We start from the raw sequence: 25,235 nt of genomic DNA on the forward strand, positions 1-25,235 counted from the left end.
TGACAGTGAACCCAGTCCTTCACACGGTACAATATCCGCTTCCACGAATTGAGGATATTTTCGCCTCGCTATCTGGAGGTAAACGCTTCACCAAAATTGATCTGGCCCAGGCGTACTTGCAAATGGAGGTAGAAGAAGCTTCGAAACAATACCTTACGATTAACACTCATAAAGGTCTCTATCAGTACAACCGGCTGGTGTTTGGAGTAGCATCAGCTCTGGCTATTTGGCAAAGGGTGATGGATCAGGCCCTGCAAGGGATTCCAGGGACCCAGTGTTATTTGGACGACATCTTGGTCACGGGCGAAAATGACGGTGATCACCTCGCCAACTTGGAGAAGGTGCTCACCAGATTAAAGGAGTATGGGCTACGAGCTAATCGCCACAAGTGCGAGTTTTTCCAGAAACAGATCTCGTATTGTGGCCACATCATCGATGAAGAGGGGTTAAATAAGTCCCCTGACAAGATTGATGCAATAGTCAAGACTCCAGCACCGGAAAATGTGTCACAACTGAGGTCGTTCCTTGGGCTGGTAAACTACTACCACAAGTTCTTACCAAATTTGTCTACGGTATTACACCCACTGAACACCCTACTGCAAACGGGTACCATGGAAGTTGGATGACGAATGTAGACGAACTTTCCAGAAGTGTAAAGAATTGATCACATCAAAAGAGGTGTTGGCCCATTTCAACCCAGCACTAACAATTAGTTTGGCATGTGATGCATCACCCTATGGTATTGGAGCGGGGCTGTTGCACAAATTCCCAGACGGGTTGGAGAGGCCAGTAGCCTTTGCGTCTCGGTCACTAACCTCAGCCGAGCGCAACTACGCCCAGATTGACAGGGAGGCCCTCAGCCTAGTATGGGGAGTAAAAAAAATTCAACCATTATCTGCATGGGCAGAAGTTCACCTTGCTGACTGACCACCAACCACTTGTCTCCATCTTTAATCCTAAGAAGGGCGTTCCAGTGATTGCGCAGCGGTTACAAAGATGGTCCCTGTTTCTAGGGGCGAATCAATATGAAATAGAATAGAATATAAAGGCACGAAACAGCATGGGAACGCTGATGGGCTATCGCGCCTGCCACTGCCTACTGTGGAGGAAGCACCAGCAGTGGACCCTATCGAGATATTTTATTCGTCAATAATTGAACGATTGCCAGTAACAAACGCGGATATAGAGAAGGAGACCCGCAATGATCCGACGCTGTCTCGAGTATATGATTTGACGGTGAGGGGATGGCCAACACATGGCGACTCACTGTTGCCAGCATTCTCATCCAGAAGAGAACAGCTGTCAGTATGCCAGGGGACAGTGATGTGTCGGTCCAGAGTGGTGATTCCACCCAAGTTAAGGGAGAGAGTGCTAAATGAGCTACATGAAGGTCATCTGGGGGGAAGTGAAAATGAAAAGCCTTGCTAGGGCTTGTGTGGTGGCCGGGAATCGATCAACAAATCGAAGACCTAACTAAGAGCTGCTTAGGATGCCAGAAGGTCCAAAATGCACCACCACATGCCCCTCTACACCCATGGGAGTGGCCCTCCTCTCCATGGCAACGGGTGCATATTGATTTTGCTGGTCCATTCATGGACTCAATGTTCTTAATAGCAGTGGAGGCTCATTCAAAGTGGCCTGAGGTGATAAAAATGTCTTCAACCACTACAGAGAAAACGATTGCAGTCCTACGGACCATATTTGCCAGAAACGGGTTGCCAGAGCAGATTTGCTCTGATAATGGACCACAGTTTGTGTCCGAGTTCCAAAAATTTATGAAAAGGAATGGGGTAAGGCATTACACATCCGCCCTGTATCATCCAGCCACAAATGGATTGGCTGAGAGGTTCGTAGAAACCTTTAATAAGGCGATAAAGGCCATGTGCGACGATGAAATTCCACTACAGCATAAGATGGACAATTTCTTATTAGCCTACCGAAACGCGACACATGCAGTTACCAACCAGACCCCGGCCATGATGTTCTTTAACCGAAGGTTGAGATCTCGTCTGGACTTGCTCAGACCAAATGTGCGAAGAAATGTTGAGGACAAACAATTCCAGCACATCGAGAAGCCGAACAGGAGCTTCAATGTAGGGCAACCAGTCTTGGCCCGTGACTATCGACCAGAGAAGTGGCAACCCGGAATGATATGTACAAGGCAGGGGCCATTAATGTACATAGTGGATGTCGGGGAGAACATTGTGAGACGCCACGTCGATCAGATCTTAGCGTCACAGGAAGGCGTCAACCCCATGTCTCGAGTACCTGGGGATGAACCCGATATACCGGTAGCATCTACTTCAGACCCAGTAGCAGTGGAACCAGATGAACTACCCGATGAAAAGGGGTCAGAATCGCCTCTGCACCAAGAACAAGAACCTCCGGAAAGGCGCTACCCCAAAAGGGTCAGGAAGCCGCCCCAAAGACTGAATCTATAAATGGACTTTTGTTGTTTAATGTACATGTTGAAATGTTAATTGTTATTTGAATATTAGTGGTACTAATCTAAAAGGGGAGGAATTGTAGTGTATGTGCCTTTAAGTCAGAGCTACTTTTACAGCTCCTGTATACTGTAGTACCGGCAGTGACCACACCGGTATATAAGCTTTGCGCATGCCTCTGTACCCCCAGTCTAGAGACTACCCTCCTGCAATAAAGACCTGTTATTTGTTAATGTACAGCATCCGTGTGATTATTTAATAATAGCATATCCACTGAACCACAGATCCAACAGCAGTCAGGCCCACTTGAGGGCCCAGGCCAGGTTCAGGGCATGGATCCTAGAAGGTGAGGGGCCCAAAATTAGAATAGGGGAGGGAAGATTCTAAGAGAGGCACAGTGGCATACAGTTCTTTGGGTGGGGGGAGGAGGATGGAGAGAAAAACTTGGCACCATCGCCGCCCTCCCCCCCCCCCCCCCCCTCTCTCCCCAAACCCACAACCCACCTAAAAGAAGGCTGGCTATTTTCAGTGTTTCTCCTCTTCTTAGGCAGTCCCTCGGAGCCGAGGATGACTTGCTTCCACATTAAAAATGAGATCACAGGTGACTGATAATCCAATGTGGGACCTACAGTCTCTATCACAGGTGGGGCAGACGGTGGTTGAAGGGGCGGGTGGGTGGGGTGCTTGGGTTGACGTGCGCTCCTTCCGCTGCCTGTGCATGGCTTCCGCTTGCTCCCGGCGAAGAGACTCTAGGTGTTCGGCGCCTTCCCGGATGCTTCTCTTCCACTTCATGTGGTCTTGGGCCAGGGATTCCCAGGTGTTGGTGGGGATGTTGCACTCTTTTTCAAGGAGGCTTTGAGGGTGTCCTTGAAGCGTTTCCTCTGCCCACCTGGGGCCCTCTTGCTGTGTCGGAGCTCCGAGTAGAGCGCTTGTTTCTGGTGTCTTTGTGTATGCCTCATATTACCAAAAGCCTACTTCTCCTGGCCATGCCCCTGACCCTGTGAACTTCAGTGGGGTCAGTGGTGGTGGCTGTGGGCAGGTGTCTGTGCCAAGGATTGGCACCCTCAAGTCTTCAGGGCCCATCTGAACTGAAATATGTTGCAGCCTTGAAACGTGCGTGTCTGTTATACACAGATCTATCATTAGTGTTACTTGGGGTGTCTACCCAAAGCTCTGAACAGTCAGTAGATTCCTGTGGTTGGATTGTGTGATTAGACCCTGAGCTATTTAAATTTACTGCATATTGAGGTCACATACATTTAACTTTTCTGTGCACATCTGGTGGGGTCAGTGGCAGTAACTGCGTGTGGCATAGCTTGGATGAAGTGTAAAAAGTTCTTGCGGATTTTTCCCCCCCCCCCCCCCCCCAACCAATTGTCAGCAAGATGTTGACTCCTTGTTGGTGTTCAGTTGTATAAGTGTCAGTTTGTTGCCCAGTTTGGGTTCCGCCAGGACCACTCGGCTCCAGACCTCATTACACCCTTGGTCCAAACTTGGACAAAGGAGCTGAATTCCAGAGGTGAGGTGAGAGTGACTGCCCTTGATATCAAGGCAGCATTTGACTGGGTGTGGCATCAAGGAGCCCTAGTAAAATTGAAGTCAGTGGGAATCGGGGTTTGGGGTGGGGGGAGGAACACTCCACTGGCTGGAGTCATTCCAAGCACAAAGGAAGATGGTTATGGTGGTCAATCATCACAGCCCCAGGACATCGCTGCAGGAGTTCTTCGGGACAGTGTCCTAGGCCCAACCATCTTCAGCTGCTTCATCAATAACCTTCCCTCCAACATAAGGTCAGAAATGGGGATGTTCGCTGATGACTACACAGTGTTCAATGCCATTCGCAACTCTTCAGATAATGAAGCAGTCCATGCCCGAATGCAACAAGACCTGGATGACATTCAGGCTTGGGCTGATAAGTGGTAGGTAACATTCGCGCCACACAAGTGCCAGGCAATGACTTTCTCCAACAAGCGAGAATCTAACCACCGCCCCTTGACATTCAACGGCATTACCATCGCTGAATCCCCCACCATCAACATTCTGGGGGTTACCATTGACCAGAAACTTAACTGGACCAGCCACATAAACACTGTGGCAACAAGAGCAGATCAGAGGCTAGGTATTCTGCAGCAAGTGTCTCACCTCCTGATTCCCCAAAGCCTTTCCACCATCTACAAGGCACAAGTAAGGAGTGTGATGGAACACTCTCCACTTGCCTGGATGAGTGCAGCTCCAACAACACTCAAGAAGCTCAACACCATCCAGGACAAAGCAGCCAGCTTGATTGGCACCCCATCCACCACTTTAAACCTTCACTCCCTCCACCACCGGCATACCGTGGCTGCAGTGTGTACCATCTACAAGATGCACTGCAGCAACTCGCCAAGGCTCCTCTGGCAGCATCTCCCAAACCTGCGACCTCTACCATCTAGACGGACAAGGACAGTAGGTGCATGGGAACACCGCCACCTCCAAGTCACACACTATCCTGACTTGGAAGTATATCGCCGATCCTTCATCGTTGCTGGGTCAAAATCCTGGAACTCCCTCCCTAACAGCAATGTGGGAGTACCTTCATCACACGGACTGCAGCGGTTCAAGAAGGCGGCTCACCACCACCTTCTCGAGGGCAACTAAGGATGGGCAATAAATGCTGGCCTTGCCAGCGACACCCAGATCCCATAAACGATTTTTTTTTTTTTTTTTTTAAAGGCCCCCTCTAATACTTTGCCTAAGTCACGATTACTGTGTGAGCATCCACTTTTTCTACTGTCTAAACCATCAGTGCTGAGACTAGTAATGCTACCTTCTGGAAAGATAGAATCATAAAAATTTACAGCACAGAAGGAGGCCATTCGGCCTATTGTGTCTGTGCCAGCTGAAAAAGAGCTATCCAGCATAATCCCACTTTCCAGCTGAGGGTTTCTGCCTCTACCACCTTTTCAGGCAGTGAGTTCCAGACCCCCACCACCCTCTGAGTGAAAAAAGTTCTCCAACTCCCCTCTAATCCTTCTACCAATTGCTTTAAATCTGTGCCGCCTGGTTATTGACCCCTCTGCTAAGGGAAATGGGTCCTTCCTATCTACTGTATCTTGGCCCCATATAATTTAATACACCTCAATTATGTCTCTCCACTGTGCCAAAGAAAACAAGCCCAGCCTATCCAATCTTTCCTCATAGCTAAAATTCTCCAGTCCTGGCAACATCCTGGTAAATCTCCTCTGTACCCTCTCTAGTGCAATCACATCTTTCCTGTAATGTGGTGACCAGAACTGCACGCAGTACTCAAGCTGGAGCCTAACTAGTGTTTTATACAGTTCAAGCGTAACCTCCTTGCTCTTATAAAGCTGTCATAGAACAGACTTGGATTTGAATGTAACCTTCCTGGCCTGGATGGCTCAGCTGCCCAGTAGATGCACTTGTTGAGCTATTGTGGATTGGAGGAGCAATCCAGTGCCTCTGCAACAGGGTTCCAGTGTATGTGTTTTTTAAATAAGCTCTTTTTTTGGACAGGAAGGTGAAAGAAAAGGAATTGATTCGCAGATTCTCTGGCTCGCTGAAGATGGAGGAAAAGGGTGCCAAGGATACCTTGAGACAGAAGGAGGTTGAGAAGAAAGCAGAAGCAGAGCAGGCCTCAAAAGCAGCTGCTGAACATAAGCGAATCCAAATGGAACTCAAGGTAAACATCACTCCCCTCCAATGTTCCCTCTAGGTTTTTTCCGTGCGCGGTCCCTTTTTAACTGGCTGCACGACCCATTCAAATTTTCACACATGCGCGGTTTATTCCATGTAAAAGCCGGTGATCACTGCAGCTTAGCGGGAACGTTGCTCCCCTCTCCTTTCCTCCCATGCCCAATTTTCTCCTCTGCAGGGGTACATGGCCATTAAGGAGTTTTGAGTACAGGCAGTGGGTATGAAAAGGCTGTTGGAATGTGCAGGTTGTCTGTGCTGTCCTGATCTTAACCCCTTGCCAGATATCAACACTCTTGCGATGTCCAGCAAGAGTTAATGGTTAGCAATCGGGAGCAGGAACTTAGCTTAGTTTTTTTTTGCATTCAACCAGCCAGAATCTGCCCATCTGCGGAATACCAGGGATGCGACCAGCACTTTCTCTTTCGCATATGCTGATTCATGCAGGACTCCCTTGCCTAGGTAGCTTGGACAGTGGGCCTTGGCCGGCTATTTGGCCAGGGAGACACGACAGCCGAGCCTGGAGCTGTTGTCGTCTCCGATATTTTGACCTCCTTATATGAAGTTTGCTGTGAGGTTTATTTATTGCACTGCACATTCTATCGTAACGGCGTAGCTGTATATGGCAGTTCAGCGATAAGACTGGGTCTATTTTTATTTAGGGCCCTGCCCTGGTAAGATTGCAAGTTATTTTTATTTATGCCTAAATGGTTCAGAAACGCAGCTTTGCTTATCTGCACGCAACCAGATCACTAAACTTTCACCAGATAAGAGCCAGGAACCCTTTTTTATTTCATCAGACCACGGGCCTCAATTGCCTCCACATTTAATTCCTTCAAAAGCTAGCTGTAAGAAGTTGAATAAAACCTCGGGGGTTCTTTAGTTGTCCCCCAGTGTCCATCAACTGCACAGCAGACCTACAGAGGTGAATTAAGTGCTCCGTGTGGCCCTGAAACCAAGTTGGTGACCAGAATAGCAAGGCTGTCCTGATTAGATATGTTACAACAGCTATTGAAGGGGGTTAAATATTTAACCCTTGATGCATGCCAATGGAGTGACCTCCCTATCCGTTCTGTTTCTTTTCCTTTCTTGATCCAACTCCCTCATAATTAGCCATGGAAGGCTTGTCCTGAAATGCATACTTTTAAATTCCAGTGTTGAAATCTGCGTTCATACTTGCGGGGTTTGAGATTCATCATAACGTGCGTCATTATTCCCCAATGTGGATACTGTAAATATTGACCCTCAGTCTGTTTACTTTAGGGAACCAAACAAACTGCTGCTTTAATCCAAGGTGCGTGCGTGTGTCAGCATGGCTCCTTTTTATTTTAATTTTTTTAATTTGTCATCAAATGTAACCCAAGCCTGTTTAAGTGACACGTTTTTAAAATCTGGCCCTTTAGTCAAGAGAGAAATTCTGAGTGGAAGACCTAGCATCTCAATTTTGGTCTCCCAGTCAGCAGTCCAACGCTCGTGGAAGTCCTCCAGTCAAATTAGGTTGGCAAATTCTTTAGACAATCCAATCGCCTGCACAGCGTTTTGATTTCAGTCTTTCCATTTTATGTTCCACATACAGTTTCTGGAGCAGTAAAAATGTTTACTTTTTAATGTAAAAATGACTAACTCGTGAGAAATGTGAGACGAACAGCAGCTCCTAAGATTAGGAAGCAGATCAGTAACTGGCCATTGGACTTTTGGGTTTAAATGTCGTGGATGTCACTCGGATGAATTGTGTCATGTCTTGCCGCTGGTGCTTGGTTATTTGCTTAGCAGGATATTGTAATGCTTGTATTGTTGCTACTTTATCATGCACTGTTTGATGGCACAAAGAGCTTTTTTTTCCTGAATGTTTGAAATAAATGTTTACAAAAAAAAGTTAAAGATGTTTATCAAAATTATTTCCAGTTCCTAAAAGCTGATTATAAATATGAAACACATTGTTGGATGTTCTCAATAAGTAATGGAATTCATCTGTTATCGTAAAGCAAAAAGAGGAGGAGGAACGTAGACGACAAGAGGAGGAGATCAAACGTCTGGAAGAGGAGAGAACCCAGCAGTTGTACATTAACCTGAAGGAAGCTCAAGAAATGGTGCAAAAGAACGAAAAGGAAGATCCAGAATGGCGAGAGAGCTGTAAGTAGAAGTTACTCCCGACAACAAGTCATTCAGGAGCCACGAGCCAACTTGTCGTAGGCCTCCATTGTTGCACATTGGCCATCAGTTTATTTCAGTACATTTATCAAAGGCAGAAACCAAGGTCATAAGGAGGCTCCCAATCTCTGGAATTGTAAAGGCAAGCGATGAGATAGATGATAGATATCGGGGACCTGTTGGATTCAGCGAGTGATGTACCAGATAATGCATGAATGACCTTGGCCAAAAAGTGGGATAAAGTAAAGAAAGAAAGAGGCTTGCATTTATATAGCGCCTTTTATGACCTCAGGATGTCCCAAAATGCTTTACAGCCAATGGAACTACTCTGGAAGGGTAGTCACTGTTGTAATGTAGGAAATGCAGCAGCCAATTTCCACACAGCCAGCTCCCATACACAGCAATGTGGTAATGACCAGATAATCTGTTTTAGTGATGTTGCTTGAAGAATAAATATTGTCCAGGACACTGGGGAGAACTCCCCTTGTACCTAAGGTGCAAAAAACTGCAACACACGTCTTCTGAAAGCAGCAGGAAAGAATAGTTCCCTCAGTCGTGGCCTTAAAAAATAAAACCAAACATGTCAGTAATTAGGGTTCCTGTTCATATGTGGCAGTCTGGTTGCTAGGGGATTTGTGAGTCCTAATGTAAACTTGTTGATTTGAAAATAATCCACTTGGAGATTTGTCTTCAGATTCTAACTGGTTCTGGGCTTGGAGTCATGATTCACATTGACATCTACCAGCTAATATTTGCAGCTGCTTCATTGACTGTGGAGATTGCCTGTCCTGGAGGAAACCCTAAACCTTTATTAATCTGCCCTTTCAAAAAGCAGGTCTCCTATTGGTTGAGCGCAAAGCAGTGCACACTAGCGACCCACTGATCTGTCGTCCAATTAGGAGGAGGATTCACAAGGCAGCAATGAAGGGAATGCAGAGTGCATGTGGATGGAAAGGGTGGGTTTATAATGACTTGAAGTAGAAGTATTAAAGGAGAATTTACTGCTGAAAGAGCAGTAAGTTTACAGTGTAGTAAAGCTTAGAGACCCAGAAGTGCGCTGGCTAGATTTGGCTCATTTACAAAAGGTGTACAGGAAACTTTTTTTTTTATCCGGGACCGACGTGATGCCGGTTCATCAAAAATTCCGGATAACCGAAAGCTATAGTAAAAGATACGGAGCTGAGAGCTCCGTATAAAGCAACAAACCCACAGCTTCAGAACAATGGCCACAAGTTGCAAGCGTCTCTGTAGCTTAGCAACAGCTGCAGCCACACCCTTGCACAGCAACAAATGGAGGAAGGCAAGTAATAAAAGTTACCTGAACCTACTCCTGAATTTTGCCGGTTAACCGAGATTTTCAGTTATTTAGGTGCCGGTAAATCGAAAGTTTCCTGTAATTGGAATTCCACTGGGTACAGCCTTTATCTCTACATAAACTGATTTTTATGTAGAGTATCAAAGTTCATCTAGTTTCTACCTGATCGCAGATTAGAAAAGGCGCTTATAAAATTCCCGCGTGTTCTACAGTTAATTTCATCACTGGTTAATGTGCTGGTGATGGTTTTTTACGTAACTACAGTGGGACTTTTCGTGCTCATTCCTTATTTGTTCCCCCACGTACAAAGGAAGCAGTGATTGTGCATGTAAGATTTTGTCTCCTTGCAGCAGTTATCAATGTGCTGGGATTTACCTGAATATATTTAAGAAGGAGATACTGTAGATAAATTTCTAGACACAAAAGGCATCAAGGGGTATGGGGAGAGAGCAGGAATATGGTATTGAGATAGAGGATTAGCCATGATCATATTAAATGGCGGAGCAGGCTCGAAGGGTCGAATGGCCTACTCCTGCTCCTATTTTTCCATGTTTCTACCCAAGAACTTGTTCTGGAATTGTAGTCACTTGCACTGCTCCACTTCAGTCGAAAGTTCAAGCTCCAAAACCTGCCTTCAGGAAGGATTTCAGAGGAGGGGACTACTGATCAGTGCATGACCAAAAATCGTTCAGGATTTGCTTCAGTGTGGTTCTGTATTGATGCACCACTGAAAGTAGTCCAGGATTTGTATCAGTGTGGTTTCCTGCTGGTTAAGACCAATGCATGTGAGACAGGAGAAAACTCTGATCCCAGGGTCAGTGTTAGATAGAGCCAAAGCTCTAATGTTTTCTGATTCACCTGTTAGCACATTGATTTGTGAAGATACTATTTATCAGGCAGCTAATGCCTTTCCTAAGTTTTTTTTCCAGTACTGTTTCTGTTGTAACATTGCCATCAGTACACCATTATCTGAGTTTTGTTTTCCATGTTCATTGAGACCTGCATTAACTTGGTATTGCTCTAGTTAAAGTCCTACTCTTGCGACCTCACCAATTGCACTGCAGGGCAGCAAGTGGACCTAAGCCCCACTTTCTGGTGATGAGCCTTGCCAGCAATACCCAACCCTCAACAATGTGTTTGGCACTTTCAGGCGATTAAATGCATGACATGTTCCAAAGTCTCCAAGCTGGTCATGAATGCTGAAAGTAATCATGCTGATTGAAGAGACAATGTTAGTTTTTGTATCCTGCTACTGATTGAAAGAAACCCATTTGAACTTGTGCATTGATTTGTAGGTAATCTCTGTGCCTCCATCAAAATCCTCTAGCTCTTTCATTTGACACTGGCTGTTGTCGAAGTAGCCTTGGCACCAAAGACCTACCTGCTTGGAGTGGGGAACGGGGGAGCGTTGGGTGTTTGGACCTGGTCAGTCTTCCAACAAAGGAGCTTTGATCAGCAAATTAAACAGCACTGTATTACCTGATGCACTTTTTACAGGGCATTGGTGAGGCCACACCTGGAGTACGGTGTACAGTTCTGGTCTCCTTACCTAAGGAAAGACATACTTGCCTTGGAGGGAGTGCAGTGACGGTTCACTAGACTGATCCCTGGGATGAGGGGATTGCCCTATGAGGAAAGGTTGAGTAGCCTATATTCCTTAGAGTTTAGCAGAATGAGATGCGATCTAATTGAAACATATAAAATTCTTAAGGGGCTTGATAAGGGTAATGCTGGGAAAATGTTTCCTCTGGAAGGGGAATCTAGAACATGGGGTCACAGTCACAGAAGAAGGGGTCGGCCATTTACGACTGAGATGAGAAATTTCTACACTCAAAAGGTTGTGAATCTTTGGAATCCTCTACCCCAGAGGGCAGTGGATGCTCAGTCATTGAGTATATTCAAGATAGAGGTCGATTAAATTTTTGGGAACTAAGGGATATGGGGATAGTGCAGGAAGGTGAAGTTGAGTTAGAAGATCAGCTAGACATAGACAGAAGATAGGAGTAGGCCATTCGGCCCCTCGAGTCTGTTCCGCCATTTAATGCCATCATGGCTGATCATCCAAATTCAATACCCTGTCCCTGCTTTCTCCCCATATCCCTTGATCCCTTTAGCTTTAAGAAATATATCTAACTAGCTATGATCTTATTGAATGGTGTAGCAGGCTTGAAGGGTCAAATGGTCTACTCCAGCTCTTATTTCTTATGAGGCAAAATCCTGGCTGCCACCTTGACTAACCACAAGGCAATGATTGGATAACTTTGACAGGAGGCAGAGCTACAAAGCCCCAAGAGATTTCTTCTAGCTAGAATAAGTTGCTTTCAACTGTAGAACAGAGCAGCTTTTGAATGGAGTCTGATGAAGAGAACAGGCCTAGTAATCGCCATCTGTCCAGTGCCAGGCCAAGTTGTAACCTATCCTGCCAATTACTTTAGAGTTTGTGTTTGTGAATAGAGGTGTTTATATCCTGTGTATGTCTTGAAGGGGTCTGCAAATAGCTTAGTTTTCTATATCTCTCTTATCAGTTTGAGTTTTGTGACTGTTACTTGCCGTTTTAGTTCAGTCGGTAGCACCCTTGCCTCTGAGCTAGAAGGTGGTGGGTTCAAGTCCCACTCCAGGGACTGGAGCACAAAAACCTAGGCTGACACTCCCGTGCAGTTCACCACCACTACTGCAACTATTTCCGGTGTGATCGCGTGGATATCCTGTAGGCTGCCTGTACATTTCCTCTGAGGGCAGTGCTCAATGATGTGCTTCCAGGGTGTGTTAACCTTCCACCTATGGAAAAGGTAGCAGCATCGACCATGACTGGTTCTGAGGCGGTTGATTGTCCACAGTTTGCGAGACAGGTTTGATCCTTCAGGTTGTACTGAGGAAGTGCTGCACTGTTGGCGGTGCTGTCTTTCGGATGAGACGTTAAACCGAGACCCCTCTGCTCTCTCAGGTGGACGTAGCAGATTCTATGGCACTATTTCGAAGAAGAGCAGGGGAGTTATCCCTGGTGTCCTGCCAATATTTATCCCTCAATCAACATCTAAAGCAGGTTATCTGGTCATTATCACATTGCTATTTGTGGGAACTTGCTATGTGCAAATTGGCTGCTGTGTTTCCTACATTACAACCGTGACTGCACTTTTATTTATATTAAAAAAAAAAAAAAAAAATTAAATAAAAAAGTACTTCATTGGCTGTAAAGCGCTTTGGAACGTCCGGTGGTCGTGAAAGGCGCTATATAAATGCAAGTCTTTTCTTTTTAAATGAATAATTAGGCATGTTTGAATAGCTCCGGTCAATTGAAGAGTTGATTTTGCTTCTCACTTATAGCAATATGATTTATCCTAGTTTAGCAAAATTGATTTTTTTTTTAACATTTTAATGGGAATGGGGTCATACATATGTATGAAGAAATACTTGTTTTTGGAAAAGATTAAATAGTCTTCCTTGGAGCGGAGTGAAACCCAGCCTCTGCCGTTTACAACCTGGGAGGTTTAGTGACACAAAGAGCTTGCATTTCTATAGTACCTTTCGCAATCTCAAGACGTCCCAAAGTGCTTTGCAGCCAGTGAAGCATTTTTTTTAGGGGAAGTCACTGTTGCAATGGAGGAAAACGCAACGGCCAATTTGTGCACAGCAAGATTCCACAAGCAGTTTTCAAGCTTAACCAGTTCATGATGTTATGTGAGCAGTAACAACAAAAGATGTTCTCCTCTCCTCTCACGCTGGGCCTTTATTACAGTTTAAAATGACATCGCTCTCCTATTTGGAGAGCAGGTGTTCTTTAACTGTCGCATCTCCGTAATGTTTTGTAGACGCTTTTTTTTTAAAAGGGACTGCAGCCATTGTTCCCTGTAATTTTTTTTTCCGGTGTGCAGCCCATTGACTGTTCCGTTCATGAGCGAATTTTAACATTGAAAAAGCCAGTCCCGGGCTGCGTGAGACCGGCAGAGAGCTGTGCGGCCACGCCACTTATAGGGAGTGTTGACTGCACCAGTCACAAGTGCCCGGTCATTGATTGGTGAAACGTGCTCTTTATTTATTGGGAAAGGAAAGGAGATTCTCTTTTATATAGTGTCTTTCACCACCTCCGGATGTCCCAAAGCACTTTACAGCCAATTAAACTTTTTTTTTTTTAAGTAGTAGTTGCTGTAATGTAGGGAAACACGGCAACCAAAAAAGTGTTTTTTTTCCCCTCCCTTAATATCCGGTGTTGGAGCAGGAACAGACGTTTTCTTGGTTTCAGAACTTAATTAGAAGATTCGTTTTACTAAAGCATGGCAAATCTTGCCCCTTAATCATAGGCCGTGGTTGCTGGTGTGGCCAACCACAGGTTATGCAGAAGTGATTGTGGGGGCAGGCAGACAACAATCCTGGGATTTCCCAGCCAAAACAACGGGATGGTATCCCAGCTATTTGTAGCTAACTATTAAATATACTGGAGCAAAAATGGGACATTGCAGTGAATTCTTGTGGAAAATATTTTAAGACTAGAATATAAAGTGTGCCTGTTGTATTATAAATTATGGCATGCTAACCAAATTAGTAGAAGCAGAACTGTGAAATGATGCAAAGCTTCTCGTGATGTTACTGATCACCAGGCCAGTCCTGACTCTCGTCGCACAATCGCTCTTTTTGTGAGTTATGTTCAGTTAATTTTCAATCCCACTGTGGCCTTGCACTCTGGCTCTCGCGCCCCAAGGGAAAGGAATGGCACATATGCATGTTGTGTGTGTTTTTCTTAAATATAAAGACAAGCTTGGCACAATTGGTAGCACTCTCCACTCCGAGCCAGAAGGTCCTGGGTTCAAGCCCCATTCCAAAGACTTGAACACATCATTTAGGCTGGCACTTCATTGCAGCACTGAGGGAGTGCTGCACGGTCGGAGGTGCCGTCTTTCAGATGAGATGTTAAAACTGAGATCTCGTCTGCTCTCTCGGGTGGATGTAAAAGATCTCGTGGCGCTATTCAAAGAAGAGCAGGGAGTTCTCCTGGTGTCCTGGCCAATATTTATCCTTCAACCAACATCACTAAAACAGATGATCTGCTCATTACATTGTTTCTGTTTGTGGGCCCTCATGTACAAGTTGACTGTCGCCTTTATCTGCATAACTTCACTGGCCAAAAGCATTTTGGGATATCTTGAGGACATCAATAAATGTAAGTTGTTTTTTTTCTTTTTTAGGAGCCTCCTCCAAGCATCAGTAAGTCAGGACTAGGCCACTGTGGGGTCGAGCTTAAGACTTCTTATTGCATCGACTGTATCCACCAAACTGCATGGCTGTAGGCAACCAGTGAATGAGCATTTGTGCTTTTCCTTCAGAAACAGCCAAAACAAAAATCCTCTATTCTCGATTTGAACTTGAACCTAGATTGTTATAGAGTAAAGACTTGTGTAAACTCGCTGTAGCATTTGGTTTCCCATTTTCCCCACTTTCTTTTTGTGTAGGAGGTTGTGGGATATCTTGGAAGATCCTCCTGTTAAAAGTGACAAGCTGCTGATGTAAGGGTTAAATTATATACCCGGCCTTGGTTTTTTTTAATTGATTGCTGTGCAGGATTTTATGTTGTCTCTCCCAGTTGCTCGTGGTTTGATTTGGCATGTCGCTACTTTTGATATCTGAAGGGTTTGCATGTACCAAGGAAGAGTTTTGTTTTGACTGGTGCAGGAGAGATTTTCATTGGTGATTGTTGAAGCGGAATTCATGGCATCCGGCCGAGGGCGATCTTGCGAGAACTGACCTTCGCAGTCCTACACAAACCTTCTTAATCCAGTGTCGTTTCTAATGTGCTTTCTCTGGCAGTAAGGAAATCCAAGGCGGCTGACGAAAGGAGAAGGTCGATAGCTAAGCAAGCACGGGCTGACTATAAACGCCACTCTCTCAAGGCGATCGAGAGGGGGAAAGTGTCTGCAATTTCACAGAATTTCCAAAAGCCCCAGCCACCGGTGAGGCCTCCCGTCCCACCCCGTAGATATGCTAATCGAACGGAGTGCGGTGTGAGGTGAGCAGTTTGCGAAGCTACAAGGTCCGAATGTAGTGGACATTGATTAACAATGACCCCTTGAAACAACATTGTTGTAGTTCCACACATCTCAAGTCCTGTAGTTCGCAACTGAATTGGCAGGGCAATTCATTCTTTTAATACAGGTAACGTTTGGTATTTGAGAAGGATGCGAATGAGTGAGCTGTAGGTTCGCCTTCATTTAAACTTATCCGGTGATGATTTAGAAAAAAACACACAAGCTTGTCTGCTGGTCAAAATATCTTTTTCTCCCAAGAATGTACTTAAAATATTACCAACACTGAAGAGTTTTTTTTTTAAGGTCCAGCATTGGTAGATCAGGGTTAGAGTGGTTAGCACCTCCCATTGGCAGGAAAGGTGACTGCAGTGTGTAGCAGTGAACCATTGTTAATCATGAGTTCTTGGGGAGTCAACACCAACTTGCATTTATATAGCACCTTTTTTAATGTAGTAAAACATCCCAAGGCACTTCACAGGAGCGTTATCAAACAAAGTTTGACAACGAGCCTCGTAACAACATGAGATATTGGGACAGGTAACCAAAATCTTGTTCAGAGATAGGCTTTTAAGGAGCATCTTAAAGGAGGTGTAGGACATGCGGAATTACCCCTCGCCCCGTCCAACAGGTTCTAGAGTTCGGACTTGAGACTTATGAGAAATTACACCAGACACACAGGTTCTGTCTTTTACCTTTTTTATTGTTCCTAAGACCGATTCAACACCCCAACTACTATTCGAGCAATACACCAATAATGTTACAAGAAATCATACATGCAACCACTCGCAGATGATCAGTCCAGTCTCCATTGATTTAGGCCACTCCCTTTTGACAGCAGCAGCTCTTCGAGATGAGATGATCGGCCAGGCCCCTTCTTCCGACTGCAGTCCTGATATTTTTTTAGTCGCTATCTTTTATCTAGTTTTCCTTGCCTTTCTCAGTGAATCAATCATTCAGAGATTGAGAGAGGAGTCCCTTTTAATGTCCACCCTGAGTTGTTTAAGCTGTCAAACCTTCACACCCACACATCCTGTGTGGTTACCCGTTAGCTGCCTTTATCAAAGCCCAAATTGTTCATTCACTCAAAAGTTTACAGAAGTGGCAGTAAACCACTCTCACACTTCACGTGTTACGTTGCGTCCTGTATTTCAGAACTCCCACGGTTTGACTCCTCCCTTTAGCCACCAAAAGTCGTTCCACAACCCTGTGGCCTGTTCGTTGTAGACACGAAGTCTGCAAATCTAAGGGTTTTTGTTTATCTCTATTGTCTATGACTACCCCTTGCAGTCACAACCATATGTTCTATCCAGTATCTACTATCTGACACACAGCTTTTGAAATATCTCCATCGCAAAGCAGCTGACAGATTCAACAGTTTCTTTTAAAAGCACATTTGCTCAACAACTGTTTGCTGCCTTTTAGTAAAGCACATTCCATGTCCACTTATCAGTAAAAGACAGTCTGTTACATTCACTGACTTTATTTCACTTTGGAAAAACCTTTTGGCCTGGCAAGGCATTTTTAATATATACCAGATTAAGGATCTGTATATACTTAGAGGAGAAACACAAGGCTAACATGCAGGTACAGCAAGCAATAAGGAAGGCAAATGGCATGTTGGCCTTTATTGCAAGGGGGTTGGAGTATAAGAGTAAGGAAGTCTTGCTACAATTGTACAGGGCCTTGGTGAGACCACACCTGGAGTACTGTGCACAGTTTTGATCTCCTTATCTAAGGAAGGATATACTGGCCTTGGAGGCGGTGCAACGAAGGTTCACTCGATTGATTCCTGGGATGAGAGGGCTGTCCTATGAGGAGAGATTGTGTAGAATGGACGTATACTCTCTGGAGTTTAGAAGAATGAGAGGTGATCTCATTGAAACATATAAGATTCTGAAGGGAGTTGACAGGATAGATACTGAGGTTGTTTCCCCTGGCTGGTGTCTAGAACTAGGGGACATAGCCTCAGGATAAGGGGTAGGACATTTAAGACCGAGATGAGGAATTTCTTTACTCGGAGGGTTGTGAATCTTTGGAATTCTCTGCCCCAGAGGGCTGTGGATGCTGAGTTTTTGAGTATATTCAAGGCTGAGATTGATAGATTGTTGGAATCCAGGAATATGGAGAACGGGTGGGGAAAATGGCGTTGAGGTCGATGATCAGCCATGATCTTATTGAATGGCAGAGCAGGCTCAAAGGGCCGTATGGCCTAATCCTGCTCTTATTTCTTATGAGTGAGGTAGAGAGGCGCAGAGGCTTAGAGAGAGAATCCTAGAGCTTAGGGACTGGGTAGCTGAAGGCACAGCCACCATTAATGGAGCGATTTAAAATCGGGGATGTGCAAGAGGCCAGAATTGGAGGAGCGCCGAGATATCACAGACTTATTGAGCTGGAGGAGGTTACAAAGAAAGGGAGGGGTGAGGCAATGGAGGGATTTGAACACAAGGATGAGAATTAAAAAAATTATACACTAGGTTCAGTTTATGGATTAGAAAGTGGACTGAAATTACGACATTCAAGGTGTGTGTCCACGTCCATCCATATCAGTCATGTTCACACAGTCGGGCGGTGCCTGGGCTCTGTTTACTGTTGCACGGCTCCACCATGTTTCCAAACAAAGCTTAATCTGTCGTGGGTGGCTTTGAAGGTCTTGTGCCCACGTAAAGCCTGAGTTCCTCTTTCGCAGTTGGGGAAAAATTGGCACGGCCGTACTCTGGACATTTGCTCTCCAGGCGTCTGGCTGTTTGCTCAGTGGATGAAAGATAAGCAACCATGGGCTCAGTGGAAAAGAATGCAGAGCATGTTTAGATGCATGCTTGGAAATCTCTGAGGCTGATGAATAATCACCAATTCTCCCCCCCCCCCCACACGCACACGCACACGCACACGCACACGCACACACACACTGCAGATGCGTGTCAGGGGGCAAGTGAGGAAAAACAGCAGACCATCTGAAACTAGCAGCTGTGCTGAAACGCTTGAATGGCGAAGCAGGTTTGCCACGGTCCTGTTCACTGGGCAGACTCAGAACATTTGTGGAAATTCTGAGTCAGGGACTACAGTGAAATAAAGACTGAGTTTTAGCGTTGGAGCAAAGATTTTAAAGTTCCCTATTGATTCAGAGCCATCGATTGCATTCTTTGTGATTGTGGTGTATGTAACCTGTTCCACCTTAAGAGAACTTAAGCCTGTTCCACCTTAAGAGATGTACTACTTTCTCTGGCTGCTGTATACGTAATACCGGTGGTGACCACCGGTATATAAATACTGTGTAGTGATATTGCTGTTAGTATAGCCCTGACCTCCAACTAGTAAAGACCTGTTGAAACGTTATTCTTGTAGTCTGTGTCAGTAATTAATCTTAAATACAACTAGAACACACAGACTTAACAGTGGCGATGAGTCCGATTCTTACCCTGCGGCAGTTTATATCCACGGCGGCTTCGTCCACAGAACGGGCGTCAAAGAGAGGCATCCACCCTCATCACCCTGCTGGAAGACACGTCGCGCGACAGGCATCGAGAACCCGGAGTGCAGAAGATATCCTGAACTCGAAGCCTCCATCAGCGGCAGTCAGCTATCTTCCTTCTACCTCGGTGGTGGGTAAGCCGGTCAGCGACGTGAGCAGAAAGTCGGCCGCGTTGGCTGTACAGACGGGGAGGGAAGACGGAGGAATAAGGGCGGTGAGATCGATCGCGACCGGAGATAAGGGCCGGGCCGCATTCGGGCCAAGAAAGGCGCAGCGTCTGGGGCGACTGAAGGCGCGAGAGCCGCGGTGAAGGCGAACGCAGCCGGTGCTAATAACCGGGCTGCAAGAAGGGCTGCGAGGCGCGACATCGGGGAAGCGCGAATGCCCGAGGGAGCCGCGGTGAAGCGGAGACAGCGTCGGGGGGGGGGGGGAAGAGTTACTAACCGCTGGGAAAGGGGAGCAGCAGCGGCACGCCGAACGCCATTGCAGCCAGCGGGTGAAGAAGGCAAGCGCGGGAAACCGCCATTTTGTAGGCGGAGGACGAAGACAAGAGCGGGAAGCCGCCATCTTGGAAAAAGGGAAATCACTAAAAAAAAAAAAAAATTGCAACGATGCCTAAACATGGGAACATTAATACCTTTGATAGCGACATCGAAGATTGGGCCACGTATGTAGAACGCATACAAAATTATTGTAAAGCAAATAAAATCCCAGATGATGAGAAAGCACTAACTTTATTAAACTTAATGGGTGCGAAGACATACGGGCAATTGAAACACCTTTTATCACCAGATGAACTGGCGGATAAGACGTTCGAGGAGACTGTTACTGTCCTGAGAAATCATCTAAACCTCACGCCGCTGATGCTAGCGGAACGATTTAAATTTTACAGCAGAAAGCAGCTGAAAGATGAAAGCAATGCTGAATATTTAATGGAATTGCGTAAGCTAGCAAAGTACTGTCAGTTTGGAACGGGACTAACATGCGCTAAGAGATAAATTTGTGTGTGGATTATTAAAAGAAGATACACAAAAGCGACTGCTCGAGGAGAATGAGCTGACGCTTGAGAAAGCGGTCACTATGGCAGCATCACACGAAGCCGCAGCAAGAGGCACGGCAGTAATGCAGCTACGGTCACCGGAACTCCGTACAAATCAATTGGTTTTGAGTACTGTAAAATGTTATCATTGTGGAAAGACCACGCACGATCAGAACCAGTGTTGGTTTAAAAACCAAGAATGCAGAACGTGTGGCAGGCTTGGCCACATAGCTAAAGTATGCCAGTCAGGAAAGAAGACCAGCAACAAAAAGTCACCGCAAGGAAAATACATAAAGGTACACAAGGTGACAAAGAACAGTTCGACCGAACAGAAGTCAGATTCAGACGCCAGCAGTAATGAACTGGGTAGCTTAAGAGTACACAACGTTGGTAAGGATGCAGATCTCCAGACAATTTGGGTCACTCTTCAGATAGCAGGAGTCCAAGTAAAGATGGAATTGGACACTGGATCGGCATTGACGGTCATGAATAAGAAAGATTACAAAAGGTTATTCCAACATATTCCCCTACGGGATACGGAGATTATATTGAAAACATACACGGGGCAAAGAGTGTACCCCATTGGAAAGATAGAGGTAAAAGTGGTCCACAAGGGCGAAGAAAGCCAAGTAATGGACTTATATGTGCTACCTGAAGGAGGTCCACCACTACTGGGACGGGAGTGGATTAGGAAAATGAATATGGACTGGCACTCCTTGAAGGCACTAACGGTAGATTCCGGGGAAACAGATGTCAAACCTAAACGATTGTCCAGAATATTGGATGATGCTAAAGAGGTGTTCCAGCAGGGACTGGGAACACTGAGAGGAATTACAGCAAACATCAAGATTGATGAACATGCACACCCAAAATTTTTCAAAGCCAGACCGGTACCCTATGCAATACGACCTGCTGTAGAAGCGGAACTGGAAGCGCTAGAATGTTCAGGTGTACTGTCTAAGGTAGATTGGAGTGAGTGGGCTACGCCCATTGTTCCCGTTATGAAACGTCCTTCGAGCAACAAGCCAGGAGAACCAGGGAAGGTTCGCATCTGTGGAGACTTCAAGATCACCGTTAATCCGGTGCTTCACACGGTGCAGTATCCGCTTCCGCGGATTGAGGATATTTTTGCTTCGTTGTCTGGCGGGAAACACTTCACCAAGATAGACCTGGCGCAGGCGTACTTGCAGATGGAGGTTGAAGAAGAGTCACGCCAGTACCTCACGATCAACACGCATAGAGGTTTGTACCGGTATAATAGGCTGGTTTTTGGAGTGGCATCGGCTCCAGCAATTTGGCAGAGGGCCATGGAGCAGGTATTACAGGAAATTCCAGGCACACAATGTTACCTGGACGATATTCTGATTACAGGAGATGGTGATGAAGAACACCTCGCAAACTTGGAACTGGTGCTCAACAGACTGAAAGAGTATGGACTTCGAGTTAATCGGCAGAAATGTGAGTTCTTTCAGAAGCGGATCTCGTACTGTGGTCATGTCATTGACTGGGAGGGGCTTCATAAGTTTCCTGACAAGGTAGAGGCAGTTGTAAAGGCTCCCGCTCCGGATAATGTCTCTCAGTTGAGGTCGTTTCTAGGATTGATTAACTATTACCATAAGTTTCTACCGAATCTATCCACGGTACTGCACCCGCTGAACGCTCTTTTACAGAAGGGGGCACCACGGGAATGGAGCGAAAACTGTAAGAAGGCATTTCGCAAAAGCAAAGAATTGATCACCTCGGGAAGTGTTGGCTCACTTCAACCCGACACTGCCTATTCGGTTGGCTTGTGATGCTTCTCCATATGGTATTGGGGCAGTACTCTCACACAAGTTGCCAAATGGCACGGAAAGGCCAGTCGTGTTTGCATCCAGATCATTGACCTCCGCTGAGCGCAACTATGCGCAGATCGATAGGGAGGCTCTCAGCCTTGTATGGGGAGTGAAGAAGTTTAATCATTACCTGCAGGGCCAAAAATTCACACTTCTGACAGACCATCAGCCGTTGGTATCCATTTTTAACCCTAAGAAGGGTGTTTCAGTGATGACAGCACAGCGTCTCCAGAGATGGTCCCTTTTCCTAGGGGCACATCAATATCAAATAGAATTCAAAGGTACGAAGCAGCATGGCAATGCTGATGGGCTGTCGCGCCTGCCACTACCTGAAGAAGAAGAAATGACGAAAGTTGACCCTGTTGAGTTATTTCATTCGACCATCATCGAGTGTTTACCAGTCACCAATGCAAGTATTGAAAGAGAAACCAGGAATGACCCGACACTGTCCAGAGTCTACGAGGTGACAGTGAAGGGATGGCCAACACATGGTGATCCTCTGTTACCGGCATTCTCGGCAAGGCGAGACCAGCTGGCCGTCTGCCATGGTACTTTGATGTACGGGACAAGAGTGATTATTCCTCCCAAGTTAAGGGAAAGAGTTCTAAAGGAACTGCATGAAGGTCATCTGGGGGGAGTTAAGATGAAAAGTCTTGCTAGGGCTTATGTATGGTGGCCGGGTATTGACCAACAGATAGAGGAGTTGACGAAAAGCTGCGCTGGGTGCCAAAAAGTGCAAAATACACCTCCGATCGCACCGCTACACCCATGGGAATGGCCTTCAGCCCCATGGCAATGCGTACATATTGACTTTGCTGGTCCATTCATGGACTCCATGTTCCTAATTGCGGTGGATGCACATTCCAAATGGTCAGAAGTGATCAAGATGAATACCACTACTTCAGAAAAGACAATTGCGGTGTTAAGAACAATATTCGCAAGGAACGGATTGCCAGAACAGATCTGTTCGGACAACGGACCACAGTTCGTGTCGGAAGAATTCCAAAAATTCTTGAAGAATGGGGTGAAACATTATACCTCTGCCCCATATCATCCGGCGACAAACGGGTTGGCCGAGAAATTTGTCCAAACATTCAAAAAGGCAATAAAGGCCATGAACGATGATCAGATTCCGCTACAGCACAAGGTGGACAATTTCCTAATGGCGTATCGAAACGCCGCTCATGCAGTGACTAACCAAAGTCCTGCCATGATGTTTTATAACAGGAGGTTGCGGTCCAGGTTGGACTTGTTAAAACCAAATGTGCGGAGGGAAGTGGAAAACAAACAGTTCCGGCATATTAATAACAAGTCCACTCGAAGTAGGACAACCAGTGTTGGCAAGGGGCTATGGAAACGAAAAATGGCAGACCGGAACAATTCGGGCCAGACAAGGACCTCTGATGTACACAGTAGATATTGGTAACAATGTGATAAGGCGTCATGCGGATCAACTGGTAGAATCGAGAGCAAGGGTCGAACCCATGGTTGCGACAGAGACAACTGTGGAAGACGTTAATGAACCTGAAGCATCTACCTCGGCAGGGACTGTACCTGATGATGACGTCCAATACATAGGAAACCAACAAGAAGAGTCACCTCAGCAACAAGAATCAGAGACCACAAAGGCGTTATCCAGACCGAATCAGAAGGCCTCCTGAGAGACTGAACCTTTGAACTGTTTATACCTGAAGTTATATATGTATATACTATGATGTTATGTTAAATGGGGATATGACTATTAAGCTAAAAAGGGAGGATTGTGGTGTATGTAACCTGTTCCACCTTAAGAGAACTTAAGCCTGTTCCACCTTAAGAGATGTACTACTTTCTCTGGCTGCTGTATACGTAATACCGGTGGTGACCACCGGCATATAAGCACTGTGTAGTAAGATTGTATTTCATATAGTCCTGACCTCCAACCAGTAAAGACCTGTTGAACTTTAATCTTGTAGTCTGTGTGTTATTAATTACAACTAGAACACACAGACTTTACAAGGATATCGTCCACTGCTCTGTTATAGTGCTGCATTTCCGAAACCACTAACTGAAGTCTTGTTGACCCCAAACGGTGAATGAAAAAGCACGACAATCTGTTGTAAATGAGGAGGCTCGGTGGATCATAAACACCGGTACAGACCAGTTGGGCCAAATGGCCTGTTTCTGTGCTCTACGTGCTATGTAATCTTGGGTATCAGAAAAGCACCGAATCAAAACCTCAATTGTATCACTCAAGGATTAGAAAGTTTGATGCATCAACTAAAGATAGGAGGGTGCCCCTGCTCATGATTTAATTGATGCTAGTGTGGATTTCTCTCTATTACTACCATAGAAAAGATGCACAACCCCAGAAACTGAGCAACACCACCAAGGAGAACATCATCAGATGGTTCCGAGAGCAGCAGATCCCACTTCGAGCAGGTTATGAAAAATACTGTGACATCATAGCACCCTGGTTCCACGGTAAGCCATTGAATTCTTTTCCCTTTTAAATCCAGCATTCATTCTTTTTCTCTCTCTCTCTCTCTCTTGCTCCTCCTCCCTTCTTTCATTCTTTTTCTCCCTCATCCTCCCCCTGGGAGCATGTCCAAGTTTGGCGCCAGATCCCACATTCAATCCCGGTTTCTCTGCTGAGTTAGCCGATTTTAGCGGGACGCAGTTGGAGGTTCCACAGTTGGCTTTAGTGTTCCTACGTTTGGGGGGGGGGGGGGGGCGCGGGGATGATATGTTGGCCGAATTCTGAAGAAGAACTTGGCTGAGGGGAAAAGGGGTTCAGATGAGTTCAGAAGCTGCGCTACAGGGCAAAGGATGTCTGTGTTTGGGAATTCAAAGACTTTCCCACTTTCGGCACTCTATTGGCAGTGTCAATGTCCAAAGTCAATTGGCACCGCTGGATATGAAATATAGATTCCCTCGACTGACTCTCCAATGTGCTGTGGTCCCCCGCAACAACATCCTTTCATATGCCACACCAGTCATGTTCTCTGAGAGATTATCCTGAATTCATGTTGTAAAAGGATTAAGTCTTTTGTTATGCACATAGCTTCTGTGTTGCAGGTGTCGCTGACTTGCTCTTCTGAGAAGAATTGAAGCTCGTGTAACTTTTTTTTTAATAATCATAATCAAATGTAATTCTACAAGGTTTTATTGAAAAGTTGACTGGGTGCTCCTACTTATTGGGTCTGTTGTATTACTAACCCCACCCCCATGTGCCTGTGCGCGCGTGCAGGCGCGCACACACACACACACACACACACACACACACACACACACACACA

At 45.7% G+C, this 25,235-nt stretch overlaps 1 protein-coding gene across 3 annotated transcripts in view; it reads left to right on the plus strand.

Moving 5' to 3' along the window:
• Window positions 1-25,235, plus strand: part of sh2d4a (SH2 domain containing 4A) — an 81,912-nt gene that overhangs the window by 50,734 nt on the left and 5,943 nt on the right. For all 3 annotated transcript variants that reach the window (XM_086007367.1, XM_086007350.1, XM_086007358.1), the window contains 4 exons: window positions 5,958-6,123; window positions 8,120-8,267; window positions 15,400-15,598; window positions 24,290-24,420. In XM_086007367.1, coding sequence (XP_085863493.1) covers window positions 5,958-6,123; window positions 8,120-8,267; window positions 15,400-15,598; window positions 24,290-24,420 — 644 coding nt within the window. The remainder of the gene's footprint in view (window positions 1-5,957; window positions 6,124-8,119; window positions 8,268-15,399; window positions 15,599-24,289; window positions 24,421-25,235) is intronic.

This window comes from Somniosus microcephalus, chromosome 2 (assembly GCF_052327205.1).
Source record: "Somniosus microcephalus isolate GS21.2 chromosome 2, FLI_Smic_1.0, whole genome shotgun sequence".
NCBI lineage: Eukaryota > Metazoa > Chordata > Chondrichthyes > Squaliformes > Somniosidae > Somniosus > Somniosus microcephalus.